The sequence below is a fragment of the Lepidochelys olivacea genome (genome assembly GCF_965140295.1).
Source record: "Lepidochelys olivacea isolate rLepOli2 genome assembly, chromosome: 6".
Lineage (NCBI taxonomy): Eukaryota > Metazoa > Chordata > Testudines > Cheloniidae > Lepidochelys > Lepidochelys olivacea.
The window spans coordinates 3,301,274-3,317,207 of NC_140416.1; the positions used below are offsets into that span (position 1 = coordinate 3,301,274).

General features: G+C 47.8%; 1 protein-coding gene across 2 annotated transcripts; it reads left to right on the forward strand.

Annotated features, from left to right (window-relative positions):
- Positions 1-380: 380 nt before the first annotated feature.
- Positions 381-14,757, forward strand: FUS (FUS RNA binding protein). Of its 2 annotated transcripts, XM_084632129.1 has the most exons (15): positions 381-457; positions 1,773-1,797; positions 2,807-2,961; positions 3,916-4,057; positions 4,484-4,683; positions 5,138-5,333; positions 6,939-6,973; positions 8,457-8,489; positions 8,816-8,925; positions 9,902-10,031; positions 11,389-11,490; positions 12,104-12,242; positions 12,337-12,425; positions 12,569-12,719; positions 13,361-14,757. In XM_084632129.1, exons 1-15 carry the CDS (start codon positions 445-447, stop codon positions 13,398-13,400), a joined length of 1,560 nt encoding a protein of 519 aa, XP_084488255.1. In that variant the 5' UTR covers positions 381-444; the 3' UTR covers positions 13,401-14,757. The 2 variants fall into 2 exon arrangements, with proteins under 2 accessions (XP_084488255.1, XP_084488256.1); XM_084632130.1 differs by lacking the exons at positions 8,816-8,925; positions 9,902-10,031.
- Positions 14,758-15,934: the final 1,177 nt, after the last annotated feature.

Genomic DNA, 15,934 nt, shown 5'->3' on the forward strand with positions numbered 1-15,934 from the left:
AAACACACACACACGAAAACTGCTTCCCCCCCCCCCCCCGCCACTTTGGTTCCTTCCACCCTGCCCCATGACCTCATTCCTCCTCCCCCGGGTGGCCTGTGCCATTCCCTCCCGAGGGGGGGGGAATGCAGAACAGGGGCTTTTTGTGCACAGCGAAAAGCCCCCCTCCTCCTCCTCCCCCAACCCTCGCCCCATGGACAACAACGCGCCCGGCTGCGGGGCGGCCCCGGAGGGGGGGGGGGAGATCCCGCAGCCGCAGCCCCGCGCTGGGGCCGCGCCATCCTCCCCCGGCTGCCGGGGAGTTGGTTCAGGCCGGCGGCAGGGGGTGGGGGAGGGGAGAGTATATGAGGCGCCGGGTGGGGGCGGGACGCTCAGTCCGGCGGCGGCGGCAGCGCGTGGAGGGGACTCGGGGCAGCGGCAGCGGCAGCGGCAGCAGCAGCAGCGATGGCGTCCAACGGTGAGGCGCGGAAGGCTCCGCGGAGCGGGGGGCGGCGGGTTATAGGCTGGGCAAGGGCCGCGCCAGACCCCCCCCCCGCCCCACGTGCACCTTGGGGGGCTCGGGGCGGGAGCCACCCCCCCCCCCGTGCGGCGGCGGCCGGGGGGCAAAAGGGGCTGAGGGTGCAGCGCAGTCGCCCCCCCCCCGGGGGGCGGGGTAAATTACCCCGCGGTAACGGCTCCCGGGCGGGGCGAACGCCGCGTGTCCGTCCGTCCGTCCGTCCCCTGCAGAGGGGCTGGGAAGGGGCGTGGGTCGCTCTCGCCATGAGAGCAACCCCCCCCCTCCCCCCGATGCTGGCGCGGTGGGAGGCCCAGTGCATTATGGGAAAGGGGTGGGTCCCCAGCTCCTCTCCTTGTGGCTGCCGTTTCGTACCTTCTCCGTCCTCGACGCTTTGGGGGCCCGGCCAGCGCCGCCGGTTCTCCCCCCACCCCCCCAGTTTTTTTTTTTTTAAACTGCGCCACCAAAGCCCTTGGCCGCCATTTTGTGCGGGGGGGGGGGGTAACCGCTTCCCTTCTGCGCGCGTGAGGCCACGGCGCCTGCGCGCCGGAGGCGGGAGGAGGCGCGCGCGGCTGGTGGCCGGTCAGGGCGCGCGTGGTGGCGGAGAAGAGGAAGGGCGTCGCGCGGAATAACGCATGCTCGGTTGTGACGATCAGGTGTCTGCGCGCGCCTCTAGGAAAGAGAGGGTGCGCATGCGCGGCAGAGGGGGAGGGTGTCGCCCTGGGCACGCGTGCCCGAGTTGGCGCATGCGTGCTCCCTCTTTTTTTTTTTGCCGCAGTCTTTCATCCGGGGACTTTCTCGCTCCGCCTCTCTTGATCGCGTTTGGCGCGCGGCGCGGGTTCATTGGACCTTAACTGCCCAATCAACCGTCTCTTCCCCCTCCTTGGCCTTTAAAGGGGCCGCCCAGCGCAGTGTGTGAGCCCCAACTAACCCCCAGTGCCCCCCCCGGGGTAAATGCTCCCTGATAGCTCCCCTACGGGGTAAAGGCCCCCCCTTGCCACCCACAGCTGGCTGGGGTGTAAATACACCACCCCCGTCATTTCTGCCTCAGTGCTGTGCTACCCGCATCAGGGTGAATCCTGGTGATCCATTCCCACTGCACTTGGGGGGGTTGGGTCGGGGCAGTCCTGCACACACGCAAGGACTGGGGGCTGTAGCAGCCCCCCCTTCCCATCCATGTCAATCTCCCACTCTCCCCCCCCCTTATGTCCTCATGGGAGCTGGGCGTTGGTTTGGGATCAGGGCTTTGGTGTCTAATTTGTTCCTTTTCCTCTTGCAGATTACAGCCAGCCGGCCACCCAAAGGTAAACGTCCCCGCTTTTCTATTAAAGTGGGGCAGTATAGATTGGTGTTAGTATCTGGTGCGAAGGACGGGAGAGTTAGATACCCCTGCCCAGCTGTCAGTCTGGGCTCTGCAAAAGGGGGATAATGCTGGCTCATATCACTGGAACACTGGGAGGATTCATCCCAGGAATCTTTTCCCTTCATCCCGCTTTCATTGGTGTCTTACATCAGTGGTACCATCAAGCCCTGGATCAGAGCCATGGGCCTGCATAGCCCAATAACCCAACCCCTCCCTTATGCCCCGGATTAGACCCAGGGGCCTATCTAGCCTGGTATCCATTCTCGTTCCCTGTGGCCTGGATCGGATCAGTACACCTATCGACCCCAGTTCCTGTTTTTCAACAGTGGCTGGCATTAGCTGGTTTAGAGAAGTCCCCCCAATAACGCCCCACTACAGCGGAGTTAAGTAATAACCTGACCATAAAGGGAGCTTCCCTAGACCCCCTTGATTTATAAGCTCTTTGGGGCGGGGACTCTGTATCTAGCACAATATTGCAAAGGGTCATGACTGAGACTGCTAGTTGCCCCATTAGGACTTGAAGCTTTTATATCCCTGCAGGGTACTCTTAAACTCTGGATATTTTTATTGTCCTTAGGAATGTCCAGTTCAGTCACATGCTTTAGGCCCTAACCTGTCATTTTGGATTTTGAGGGTTAATCACTTAATATTTCAAACATGGCAAAAAGCTCTTCTCTACCTGTTGCCCTGTAGGTCAATTGACAAACCCCATCAGTCCCTGCTGTTAAATTCATTGATTTGTGGCTGCTCAGGGCATTCAGGGCTCCTGACTTGTTGTGATTGCTCCCAAATTGCACCACATACGGTGCCATGATGTGTCATGGCAATTTCCCTAGGTATATGGGACCTTTGAAAAACTCTCTAAACTGTTGCAGCCTTAACTGTGGAGCCTTGCTCCCTCTTATCTGGAATATTTAATCTGAAGGGTGTGTCTGATCATTCTCCCTCAGCTATGGGGCCTACCCAGCACCACCGGGACAGGGATACTCTCAGCAAACCAGCCAGCCCTACAGCCAGCAAAGCTACAGCGGTTATGGCCAGTCTGCAGACACCTCAGCATATGGACAAAACAGTTACAGTTCTTCCTATGGCCAGAGCCAAAGCTGTAAGTGCCAGAGTCTCTTGATCCAGCTGCATGGTGCATTCTGGGAGATTTTCTCAACTCAGACTAAAGTGAAGCAGGTTTTCACTGCCAGCAAGTCCAATCACTTTGAGTGCTAAGCATTATTTATCGTGTGACACAAAACCAAGTATTTGCCCTTCAGTCTGCTCTCCAGATGGCCAGTCCATCAAGTAATCAGTTTGTTAATGCAGCTATATTGCTGGTTCAGTCCCTACCCCAGCAACTGTTATAAACCCAGTATAACCTTTCTCTGGTAATTGCCTCGAGGATGTGTACGCTCTTTAGCCCCGGATATCCAGGGTAGTTACTCTGTTGCCAGCTTCCTGAACAGGTCATAGTAGCGCCTTTGTAACACTTTTCACCCCAGCTGCATAGTACAAAATCTGGCTCTTCTGTATCACCTTCCATCCAGCATGGGGGAGACAGTGAGTCTCTGCATCACCTGGTGTATGTACAGGTTAGGAATTGCCTAAAATTTGCTGCACTACTTGGCTTCCTCCCCTAAGCTGTGAATTGTGCATCTGTTAACCAGCTGCTGTATCGCATCCCCAGAGGTACCTGCATTTCAGGGCTGATGGAGGGATTCCCCATACATAGTGGTTTAGGGTGTTAATGCTTATTTCTTACCTAGTGCTTTAGATCAGTAAATCTTGTGTCATTGTCCTGGTCTTACAAATGGGGAAACTGAGGCACAGGGCAGCAAAGAGGCTGCCCAAGGGCACCCAACCCAGCAGGCTGGTGGCAGAGCTGGGAATAGAACTTCTCTCCTCAGTCATGATCCAGTACTTGATGCACTAAGCAACACTGCCTTCCCAAAGCAGCTGTGGAGACATGAAGTGTTGATATGTTGGTGCCTCTCAGTTGTTTCAGTGCAGCTCAGGTATAAAAGGGACCCAGCTTCACCATGTTTTAAGGAGCTCTTAACTTTTTTACTAGCTGGCTACAGCACTCAGTCAACACCCCCAGCTTACGGAACAACAGGATATGGCAGCAGCCAGACCTCTCAGACATCTTATGGGCAACCCTCATCCTATCCTAGCTACTCCCAGCCACCGGCAGCCAGCTCAACAACAGGAAGGTACGGCTAAAGAGTCTTAGTCTTCCCATAGATCTCCCTACATGTGTCCCTTCTCCCCTTTCTAGCACCCTGTGTCTGGATCTTAAAGCACTTTGCAGACGCTTCTACATTTAACATCACAACACCTACTGTGAAGTTTTAATCTCATTTTACAGATTGTGGGGGAGGGGACTTGGGCAGAGTCGCAGTCAGTGGCAGAACACCCAGGAGTCTCAGCTCCCCCTTCCCCCTGCTCTAACCCACTAGACCCCACCCCCCTGCTGTAACCTATGAGACTCCCCTCCCAGAGTTGGGGAGAGAACCCAAGACTCAGTCTGGTGCTCTATATGTTGGACCTGGCTATCTCCCTGATCAAGCCAAATACCTGGTGGGTTGAAAAGAGGCTTGATGTGTACGTAAAGGGCAGTGATCTTTTCTAATCCGTAGTTATGGAAGCAGCTCCCAAAGCACAAGCTATGGCCAGCCCCCAAGTGGAGGCTACAGCCAGCAATCCAGCTACAGCAGCCAACCGCAGAGCTCCTATGGGCAGCAGCCTTCTTACAACCCTCCACAAAGCTACGGTCAGCAGAGCCAGTACAGCAGCAGTAGCAGCAGCGGAGGAGGCGGTGGCGGGGGCAGCAGTGGATGTGAGTTGATCTTAATTGTGCTCTGTGTGTCAGGGTTGAAAGCTGGGGAAACTTGGTGTAAGGGGAATCCAAATTTGTGCAGCCTGATAGTGAGCAGTAGTCACTACAGTCCTCAAAGGAGGATTACATGTGTCTGTCTTAAAGCTGATACGTTACCCTTTTTAAAGGGCTATTCATGCAGGCATCTTACTTTTAACCCCATGAGTTTATTTCCTCTCCTCCCCAGCCTGCAGGCTTGGATATTGAGAGACTGTTGCAAGGTTATGCAGCAAGTTGGTGGCAGCTCTGGAGATGCAACCTAGGAATATGAACTCCCAGTGCTGCTCTAACCCATTAGACCCTACTTCCCTTCCAGAGCTGTGGATAAACCCAGGAGTCCTGATTCCAGTGCCCCTGCTCTGACCACTGAAATTGTCCTCCTTGTGTAACTTTGAGCACATGTTCTTCTCCCCAGCCAGCAGCTATGGCCAGGACCAGTCATCCATGAGTGGTGGTGGTGGCGGCGGCGGCAGTGGTGGCTACGGTAGCCAGGATCAGAGCAGCTACGGAGGTGGCCAGCAAGACCGTGGTGGCAGGGGCAGAGGAGGATATGGTCGGGGTGGCTTTGACCGTGGTGGAAGAGGCAGCCGTGGCGGTCGTGGAGGCATGGGGTAGGTGTCTAGATGCTTGCGGTGGGAGAGGGAGTGGGTTGAAATGTTACTGTCTCTAGCACTGTCTGAAATTAACATGTTGGGGAGGGTGTGTTGCCTTATGTAGAAGTTCTTCCTGGATGCATGGGTGGAATGCCATGTCCTCATACTGCATGTGTTAAGGGAGTTGCAATGTTTTATGGGGGGTGGAGATTGAATGGCTATAAAAGCTTTTCTTGTATGTATGGGGCAGAGTCCCACTACTGTCTACCTTAAGAACCAGTGTAGGTTCATATCTACAGTAGACAATTTATGCATGGGGGTAAAATACCCCACTGGTGGTTACTATCAGAGTTGTGTGTCTGACATCAAACATGTGTCTTAACATATGAAATGCACAATGAAAGTTCAGCAAGCACTTGGAATTCATATGCTACCCTGTCTAGGTATATACTGAAGGTTTATAAATATCGCTATTCAAAGGGCGTATAAATCTCTCTACATCAAGGGTTTATTTGCAATTTATCTGGTGCTATAATCTGTTCACCAAAGCACCTGGGTCATCTTGGTAAGAAACAAGGGATGTAAGTCTCCTCAGTCAGAGGAGAAGTTGTGTCTTCTTCCCAACCTGGTTGCTTACAACCTGTGTTGCAAACTTGGTTAACTCTGTGGTCCATCCACACACTGGAGATTTTCCATGGGTTAAAGGATGTATTTGGGCACCCAATTAGCAGCTTCAGCAGCTGTGATCACATTTATATATGACTTGCTTTTGGTTTATCTCACTATATAAACACAGAAAAGCAGTGTCTTAAACTGCCCTGGTGTAACAATCCTCCCTCAGCAGAGGGTTGCTCAGTGGTCTATTAAAAAGAAACGACAGGTTGAGAAACAGTTGTTAAATAATACTGATTGTGAACTCTGTTGATCTGAAGTTTAAATTGTGTTTTTTAGAAAGGTGAGTATTAGGTTGGGGGGGAAATCAAAGTATTGATGTTACTTGTTATCTGCTGTTAACACTACATGTTATCTGTTAACAAACTCTGCGTTTTATGTGCTACAGGTATGAAAGTCAATGAACTTTATCAATTCTCCACCTTCCACATGTTAGCTAAGGGTGAGGAAGGGAGAGAGCTTATGTTAGGTCCAGGCTTAGTGGTCAATCAGTTTATTATGCTATGCTAGGGAACTTGGGTTAGCTTTCAAAGCAAATATTCTACGTATCAATGTTTAGGTGGTATCAACACCAGGGCGGGGGGAATACACTGTACAAATAAGTTGTAACATGCGGTTCGTGGATTCGTACGCACGCTAGGACTGCATCGAGGAGTCAGCATTGTCTCGAGTGTACATCACGACGGCTGAAGTAATAGGAGAAGGTTGGAAGCCAAAGTTGCACTTGTGTTAGATTTGTCCATTCCAATTTTACAAGACAAAAAGGGTGTATTTAAATAAATAAAAAGCCTAAATATGCTGAGGGACAGAACAAGGTTGAAAGGAGCATTCTTTAGGCTTTCAGGAAGAACTGGAAAAAACAAGTGTTGGTCAGGATTTTAAGATCTGGTAGTTTTAGTGAACCTTTTAGCCATGGAAAAAGCTTCATTATCTTCTAACTTATCTCCTCAGCGGTGGTGAGCGTGGTGGCTTCAATAAGTTTGGTGGTAAGTCCAAAGAGTTCAAAACTTGAACCAAAAAAAGTATATATATATTTTCCAGAGACTTGTCTTTCATATGCAGAACCTTTATGCGTTAGGAAAAGCCACCATTTATCAGATATAACCTATGGGAGCACCCTCTGCAGCCCTCTATACCAAATGAGTTCTTGAGATACATATGGTGTCACTTATTTCTACATCCACTGGGCTTCTGCTTTGACCAAAGTTCTTGGTGCCAATACATCTTGGTTGAATGTTTTGCAACAAGACACACACAAAAAAGTGTGCTTTGGGGAATGAAAACAAAAGTGCTACTTCCTAGAAGTGTCTGGTCTGTGTGTGGTTCCTTTTTTAAAAAAACAAAACACACAAGAAGCTTTAAGTGCTGGTGATTTTTTTGGAGTTAAAATGTGGTGATGGAATTGCATGCAATCCTGAGGATAATGATGCAAAGAGTTTACGTACCTTTTTATGGTTACTGGTAAAGAAAATGGGGGACGTCCCCAAAAACTGGAATGAATTTTTGGTCTTGTGTAAACTTCCCTTTGACTACATCACATGGTTTTGTAAGCTTATACCTTAAGAAAGATGGTTTTATATTTAAGCTTATATCTTAAGAAGAAAAAAGGTATTTTTGCACTCAAACATACCAAACAAAATGTATCTGAACACTTCCAGGAGAGTTCCCATGGGTTTGCTGAAAAGGGTTTGGCATGAATGATCTCTTGACCAGGTCAATTTAGTTTTAAGAGACCAGTGTTGGGCATATGCTTTTAGGTTCATTAAGATAATTATTGATCTGATCTGGGTGTGATTAAAGGTATAATGGGTGAAATGTCTAAATATAGCAAAAATACTAATATATAAATGGTTTGTATAGGTAAATAATGGTTTAAGTGAAACAAAGCTATATTTATGCAAGGTTAGTTCACTGTAAATGTGTGGCATGGGCTAAAGCCACTATATCGCTGCATAAATCTTAAAGCTTTTAAGTGTGTGGTTATATACTGTGACGCTAACCAGGGTAGCAAGTGGTATGATGCTACAACCTGATGTTACGGAAGGATGTGAATGACAAAGGTGTATAAAAACATGTGGACAAAGATCTCCTTGGGTAGCAGCTCCTTAAATTGTATACGCAAAGGTCTCAATTTAAACAGACCTCAGAAGGTGATGCTAAGCAGAATTAAACATGTGTTAGGAGGGCTTTTGTAGTTGACCTTCCACGTAGAGTTGGAAAGAGGCGTTTTCTGTGTGCAGTATGACATCTGAAAAAGGAGTTGTCACTGGTTTTGCAGCACTGTCTTCGAAGTACCTTAAGTTCTCTGACTTCACAGAATTTTTGCCTTTGGCTAAAGTAAATGTAGGCTCAACATTCAGAGCACATGTACCAACACTGGCCTGCTGTCTTTAATATGTTTAGTATGTGTGGGAGAGGAGTCTGTTTCCACCAACTAACTAGATCTCTCCTTATTTTCATGTGCAAAAGGGCCCCGGGACCAAGGACCGCGCCATGATCCTGGTAGGTGACTGTTCCCAAATAAGTGTGGGTTCACAGTATCAATTACCTCTTGTGTTGTGGGAGTATTTTGTGTTAAATTAGATCAACTTCAGATCATCTCCCTAAGACATAAGCATCATACCCATTTCACAAAAAGAAAAGCTAATTTAGAGCAGCTTAAACTGAAAGTATGCATGAAATTCTCGTGTAGCCGGAGTACCTACTAAGGTGTGGTCTTGTTAAAGAAGCTGTTACACAGCTATTGCTGTAGCATCTACAGCAGGATAATTTTTTCTCAATCTTTGATCCTTGGGTATGAAACTGAGTGACACTCGCTTACTTTGCAGCTTCTGAACAGGATAACTCTGACAACAACACCATTTTCGTCCAGGGACTCGGTGAAAATGTCACCATCGAGTCGGTCGCTGACTACTTCAAGCAAATAGGAATCATTAAGGTACCAGCACAGGGAACTCAATAGTCTGGGTTAGCAAGAACAGCATGGCAAAACAGCACTTCTCTTGTCCCTCTGCGTCTTGCCCTTAACGTACAATCCAAGCACTCTTACTGTGGAGGGAGTTTGGTCTACTAGCTGAGAATGAGTCAGGACTCCTGTATTTCTGGTTCAGGGAAGGGGGATATTGTGGGATAGGGCAGGTGAGATGAGGGCTCAGCACTCCTGCATTAGACTCCCAGTTTTATCACTATAGAACTGGGATATATGCTTCTAATGAGCAAGGTTTAGTTTGTTAAAAAGCTTTGAACGATGGAAGGTACTCAATAAGCAGTATACAGATATTACTAGTACCCTAGACTTGTGCTGTGCCAGTGTGGATCTGACTGATAAAAAGGCAGTCCCTGCTGTGACCATCTTGCAATCCTTGTGACTAAGGCTATGTTTGTCATGGAAGTCAGGAATCCGTGACTTCCCGAGACCTCCCTATTCCATTCTCTACTGCAGCCCCAGGGGCCGAGGGACTGGAGCTGGCAGCCAGCGGGGCCTTAGGAGGGTTCCAGCAACAGCCTCATGTGGCTCCCTACAAGGTCCAGTGACAGGTCACAGCCTCCTGAGGGGACCCTCCTCAGGGTTCTAGCGAGGGCAACTGCCTCATGTGGAGGGAGGGGAACAGGGATGCCTAGGGCGAGCGGGTGTCCTGTTTTCTCTTCGGAAATTGTTTATTGCTTGTGACCTATCCATGACTTTTTTACTAAAAATAACCATGACACAATTTTAGCCTTACTCATGACTTATTGTTGATGGTTTTCAGAGATCCTTTATATGCCAATTTCTCAAATAGTCCCTAGTCTAAAGCAATAGAATATTTCCTTCCATTTTTCAGTCCACCCAATAAGGGAGGTGAACAGGGTGGCCTTCAGCTGTAGGTTACTCCAGAAGCTAAGATCATGAGATGTACCCCTTGTTTGTGTTTCAGACAAACAAGAAAACTGGGCAGCCCATGATTAACCTGTACACAGACCGTGAGACCGGGAAGCTAAAGGGGGAAGCCACAGTGTCTTTTGATGATCCCCCATCTGCCAAGGCAGCTATCGATTGGTTTGATGGTAAGTTGCTTCCATCCAGCTGGGCCAAGGAGCTCCTGAAGAAGCAGCATAAATGGTGGAGCTGGGAGCCAGGACTCCTGGGTTCTGTCCCTGGTTCTGGGATGAGAGTGAGATCTACTCTACTGGATTAGAACAGGGAAGGAGGAGTTCTAATTTTAGTAGTGATCTGTTGCTCAGTCACTTCCCTTCTGAACCTTAGATTTTTCTCTTTGTGAAATGGGGATGATACTTATGTCTTGCATAATACTTGGCTACTGTAGCATCTGATGCTGCAGTCATTTGAGTCAAGGGCAGGGCTTCAGTTAACTTCAGCATGAGTAGGATTCATTCTTCATGCCATGTCTTAAGGCTTGTCTACATTTGGAAATTAATTCAAATTTAAAAGTGGGAAGTGAATTTTAAATGCAGTAGTGGTTCTGGAATAGCTCCATGTGTGGAAAAGCCCTTGGCTGTAGTGCCCTGCTTTGATTCAGAGACACAGGGGTTAAAGCGCTGCTGGTCAGGAATCCTGCTGGTTTGTTTCTCTAGTGGGAAAACAAGTTGCCTTGAAATGAGGTTTTGTTTTTTTTTTCCTGTGGGAAGATTTCAGTTCTGCTGGAATTTCGTTTTCCATTGGGGAAAATCCATTTTTAGTTGGGAGGACATTCACCTGCATCAATATGGCAATCACAGTCCTGGGAGTTGCAGTTCAGGTCCTCCTCAGCCCATTCTTGGGCTAGGCTTCCTGGCTGGACGACATCTCCCACAATGCACTGTGGTCTCAAACTAATAAAACACAGCCACAAGAGTTGTGCATTGGAGATGTATCTTTAGCAATTCTAAGCCCAGAAGAGGGACCACTGTGATCTAGTCTGACACCAGGCTAGAGAGCTTCCCCCAAAATAATTCCTGGAGCATGTAGGAAAAACATCCAATCTTGATTTAAAAATGGTCAGTTATGGAAAATCCACCGCAACTCTGGGTAAAGTGTTCCAACCGTTAATTACTCTCACTGTTAAATGTACACCTTATTTCCACGAGGCATCTGAACTGCAGCTCCCTAAAGCGTGCCTGCTGGGACAGATAGTCAAGCCAAGCAGAAACTTCATATTCCTATCTAGCAACATCAAACTGGTTATTTGACTGGTTATTTGAATCAGAACTTCCCAAACTTAAAAAATTGATCCTAAGTTTTCATCCCAACATGGGACAAATCAAATCCAAATTTCCATCCCAGGATAGGAATTACTTCAAAAAAAAAAAAAAAAAAAATTCAACCAGCTGTGGGTTAAAGTGGGGTGGGAACATTCCTCCAAAGCCAATCATAAAGCTCTGTATGAGGTGAAATTGACATGTCTGGTTTCTTTCCTCCAATTAGGAAAGGAATTTTCTGGCAACCCCATCAAAGTCTCCTTCGCTACCCGGAGGGCGGACTTCAACCGTGGCGGTGGAAATGGACGGGGTGGCAGAGGCCGTGGAGGTATTTAGAAATGTTTGCTCCTGATGGGGATGGGTGCTCCACCCCAACAGGAGAGTGATCTGTTTTTCAGGATCTGGATACTACCAACCAAGTCTAACAGCCATTATAGAGACTGAGCTAAGGCCTAGCCATATAGACTTGTGTTAAGAGCCTCCTTCCCTATCACATGAGCTTGTCTGTGGGTTATAGGTACACAATACACCTATGGGTCAGCCATGATTTTTGTATCCATTTTTCATCTGTGGCATAATCTTATCTGTGTCAGTGCACGCTGGGAAAATCTGCCTCAGCATGTGAGTGACCAGATGTAACAAAACATTTGTGGCAGTGCATTCTGGGATACCCACTGTCCAGGCAGCTCTGCAGCAAGGGAAGCACAGTTAAGGTGTGTGGCTGAGAGTGAAATAAGTCGTGATCTGGTTATAGGAAGTTAACCAGAGGCTGCTAGCAAGAGACGACTGCTGAATCCAACTCTCAGGTGCTGTTGTGGTTGAGCTTGGGGAGTGGCCCGCACAAAGGATCAGCGCTCTGCGGGTTGTGGATGCAGATAAACATGTCCCTTTCAGTGAGGCGGACCCCTTTGATACCTCTCTCTTTCCCCCTCCTTATGTAGGGCCCATGGGTCGTGGTGGATTTGGTGGCGGAGGTGGAGGAGGCAGTGGTAACAGTGGCTCCAGTGGAGGTAACAGAGGTGGCTTCCCCAGTGGAGGCGGTGGCCAGCAGCGCGCAGGGGACTGGAAGTGCCCTAACCCGTAAGTAGAGGCTCTGGCAAGTGGGGGAACCAAGGGTTAAAACTCTTGGGTTTACCTGACACTAATGCCTCTCCTCAAATACTGCATCTTCCAGGACCTGTGAGAACATGAATTTCTCATGGCGTAATGAGTGCAACCAGTGCAAGGCACCAAAGCCCGATGGGCCCGGAGGACCACACATGGGTAACTTACACCATTCTTTCTCCTGCCCACCAGCAGGGGGCAGGCCTCCATGGGTGGGTGCGATTGTGTATGCTCCGAATGATATTGCCTCGGCGGTATTCTTGGCACCAGTCTCACTCCTGTGCGTGTTTTTCCCTCTGCAGGAGGAGGATTTGGGGAAGAGCGCCGCGGAGGCAGAGGTGGTTATGACCGTGGCGGCTTCCGAGGAGGCCGAGGTGGTGATCGGGGTGGCTTCCGAGGAGGCAGAGGCGGAGATCGGGGCGGTGGATTTGGGCCAGGAAAGATGGATAACAGGTAAGCAGATTGGCACAGAAAGGGCATGATGTGATCATCTGTCATGGGTTTTACTCCTGGTTCTGTACAGCTGCAAGTGTGACTCACGGTCTGCAAAAACCTGCCTACTGGTGACGATCTCAACCCAGTCAGCTAATCCAAAAGATAGTTGGGGGCGTGGCTTGATCAGTCTACAGGCACACAATTCTGTGGTTGGCAGCTGAAGCCAGACAAGTTCAGACCCGGGGTTATTTGTTTAAATTGTGAAAGTAACTAACCATTGGCTCAACTTACAAGGGTGGTTCTGATGGATTCTCTGTCACTTGGGTCTTTAAATCAAGCCTGGTGCCTCTCAAATGTCATCTGTAGCTCTGCCACACATCATGGGCTGGATGCCAGCATCGCTGGGTGAGATTCTGGCCTGTGTTGTACTGGATGGTCAGATGAGAGGATCATAATGCCCAATTCATCTATGTTAAGGTCAGAAGGGATCAAGTCACTTCTCCTCTTGTAAAATGTGGATAATGCCACAACATCTAAAACAGTTATTGACTTGTTTCTGTTTATAAGCATCACTCAGCTGCTTGTGGGTGAAGCTTAAAATACTTCCTTTATTCTGGCCCACGCCAGTCAGTCCTAATCCTTCCCCTTTCTCTCCACAGGGGTGACCACAGACAAGACCGCCGTGAGAGACCCTATTAAGACTGTACAAATTCCCAGACCATGTGACTTACACTTTTTTATTTTGTATGTCAGACTTTGTGCTGCAGACTGTAAAGCTCGTTCCATTTGTGTAAAACTTTGTATTGCCCTCTCAATTTTACCTTTTTTTTTTTTCTTCCCCCTGTATCTGGAAGAATCCCCTACATTAAAAAAAAAACCCATTGTTTTAGTTGCCGTGTGTAGCTTTCTTGGGGCCAGGGCTTCAATAAAGGCAACTTCAGTTTATACCAGAAAGCTGGGGTCACTGTACTGGAATGCCCCAATGCTAGCCATGGGTGTTTTAATATACATAAATACATTATGCTATGAACAGTATTACCATGTAATTGAGCAGACGTATGCAGAGAGAGGCATCATGAGCTGTGGTTTAAATGCCAAATTCTTGATTTACCCTTGTGCATTAACATTTGAGTTTTCATCTTTACCTGAAGCACCATCCTCCAGCATAGGAGTGTTCAGCTTAGTAGGGACATTGTCAATGTGTGAGCCCTCTGATCAGTGTCTACATGGAAAGTTTGCTTGCTGAGGTTTTTGGGGGGGGCGCAGGGAATGGATGGTAAACAACTTGTTTCTGGGTTTTTGTGCTACCCCATGGAAAGTGTGGTAGCTGCAGAATTAGAAAGCTATATTCTCTAAAGATCTGATACAAATAAGATGTGTATATACATCTTCATGCAAACTACAGGGATATCCATTGACGCACAACCTTGAATGTGTTAGACACAGATATGTAAAAGTACCACCTCATGCACCAAATGTCTATTTTGTTCATGCATAATTAGTAGAACTATTAAATTCCAATAGATACTCAAATTATGTACACATCTATGCAATCCTATTGCAGACTAGAGAGTTGCACAGGTGAAACTGACCAAAGTTGTTAGTTTGCAAAATGTTATTCCTTGGCCTAAGGTACAAGAGAATTTTTTTTTTTTTCCTTATTAGGGTGAATTTGGAGCTAGTCTGTGGTGATGAGCCACACAACTAGGTGAACAAAAAGCATCCCTGTTTTTCTAGAATCGGAGTTTGTAAGCTAAACCCACCCAAGCAAGGATGTGACCAGCAGTAGTTAAAGCTTATCCAGGGTGTTGCTCATACAATCACAGACAGCATTGTTGTCCACCTGCACAAAAATGGGAGCATGGGTAAAAAGGTGGACACACATCTGTGTCTGGGACTAGTAAACTTCTCCCAGGGGAAGTGCTGTTGTAGAAAACTTCAAGGGAGCAAATTTTCTAGGTCCATATTTCTTATGGTTGGAGCTGCAGTGTGTATGAATGTAATAAACTTTAACTTAAACATGCTGAATAAAAAACAACCACAGGTTATAAATGTGTATCACTGTTCATATGTTTCTTGATTTCAGTTAGGAGCTGCATGGCTTTTTAAGCAAGGCAATAGTTCCTTGTGCTCAGCTGTAAGAAACCGCAAAATGAAACGTGTCGGATGTAGGGAGATGTTGCATGATTTTTAAAATCACAGCTCTGGGCTGTGAAATAACTGCAAAGGGATGGTGTAAAGGAAGAGCTTTACTTCATGAACATGTAAAAAAATTTCAATGAACTTTAGGGGTTGTAGGAAGTAAGGAGACCATGAAACTTGAGGCAGGAGGTCTCTTTCCAAACTTCATTATACTAACATCTGCCTGTATGGAACCACTGCGGCTGTTCTCACAGGAACAGGATGGATTGTTTTGGGAGTCTGGTCCTATTGCAAAAGCTTTACATAGCCCAGTCGGTGCTGCTGGCAGGAATATCGTTCCAGGGTGAAAGCATCATCTGATTTGCAGTGGAATCCAACTTGAAAAATATTTGCAGGTGCAATCTGAGTTGAAGTGTAGGCCAGAGTCCCAGGTAGCAACAGTTCAGAACCAGCTGCTACAGACTTCCGATTGCAGTCTCCCTACTCGCGTAAAAGTCATTGTGGAACGGAGTTGCTCTTGTTGAAATTAGAGTGCGTGTGAGCTGAGAGTATTGCAATACACCAGTTGTGGCTGTGTTACTGGCCCTAAACCACTTGTGATAGAGGATCGAGAGTGGTCTCTTTCTAGACTGATGCCATGGTGTGATTGATGGGGGGAGCTCAGCAGTAGTGGCTAGATGCGTCTGTGATGGGGAATGCATATAAGGTTCTACGTAGACCATTTACTGTCATACGAACAACTTCTCTTTTTGGAGGGGGATGTTTGCCTCTAACCTTTTGAACCCCAAATAATTTTTAGGTGACAAATCTGTGGAAGTGTCCTGATCGAGGTTTATAAATTTGTTTCAAAAATCCAACTATGTGTAAACAGTAATAATTCATCAAGACCAGCTGGCCTTCATCCAAGAGTTTTGAAGGCACTCAAATATGGAATTGCAGCACCGCTAACTGGGGTATGTAACGCGCTACCAGCAAACTGGAGGATAGCCAATACAATGTTTTTGTTTGAATGCTTGCACATGTCCCTTCCACTGTGTGCCCCAGGCTCAGTTGCTGGAAATGTCCCTCAGTGGTACTAGTGGGGTTGGGTG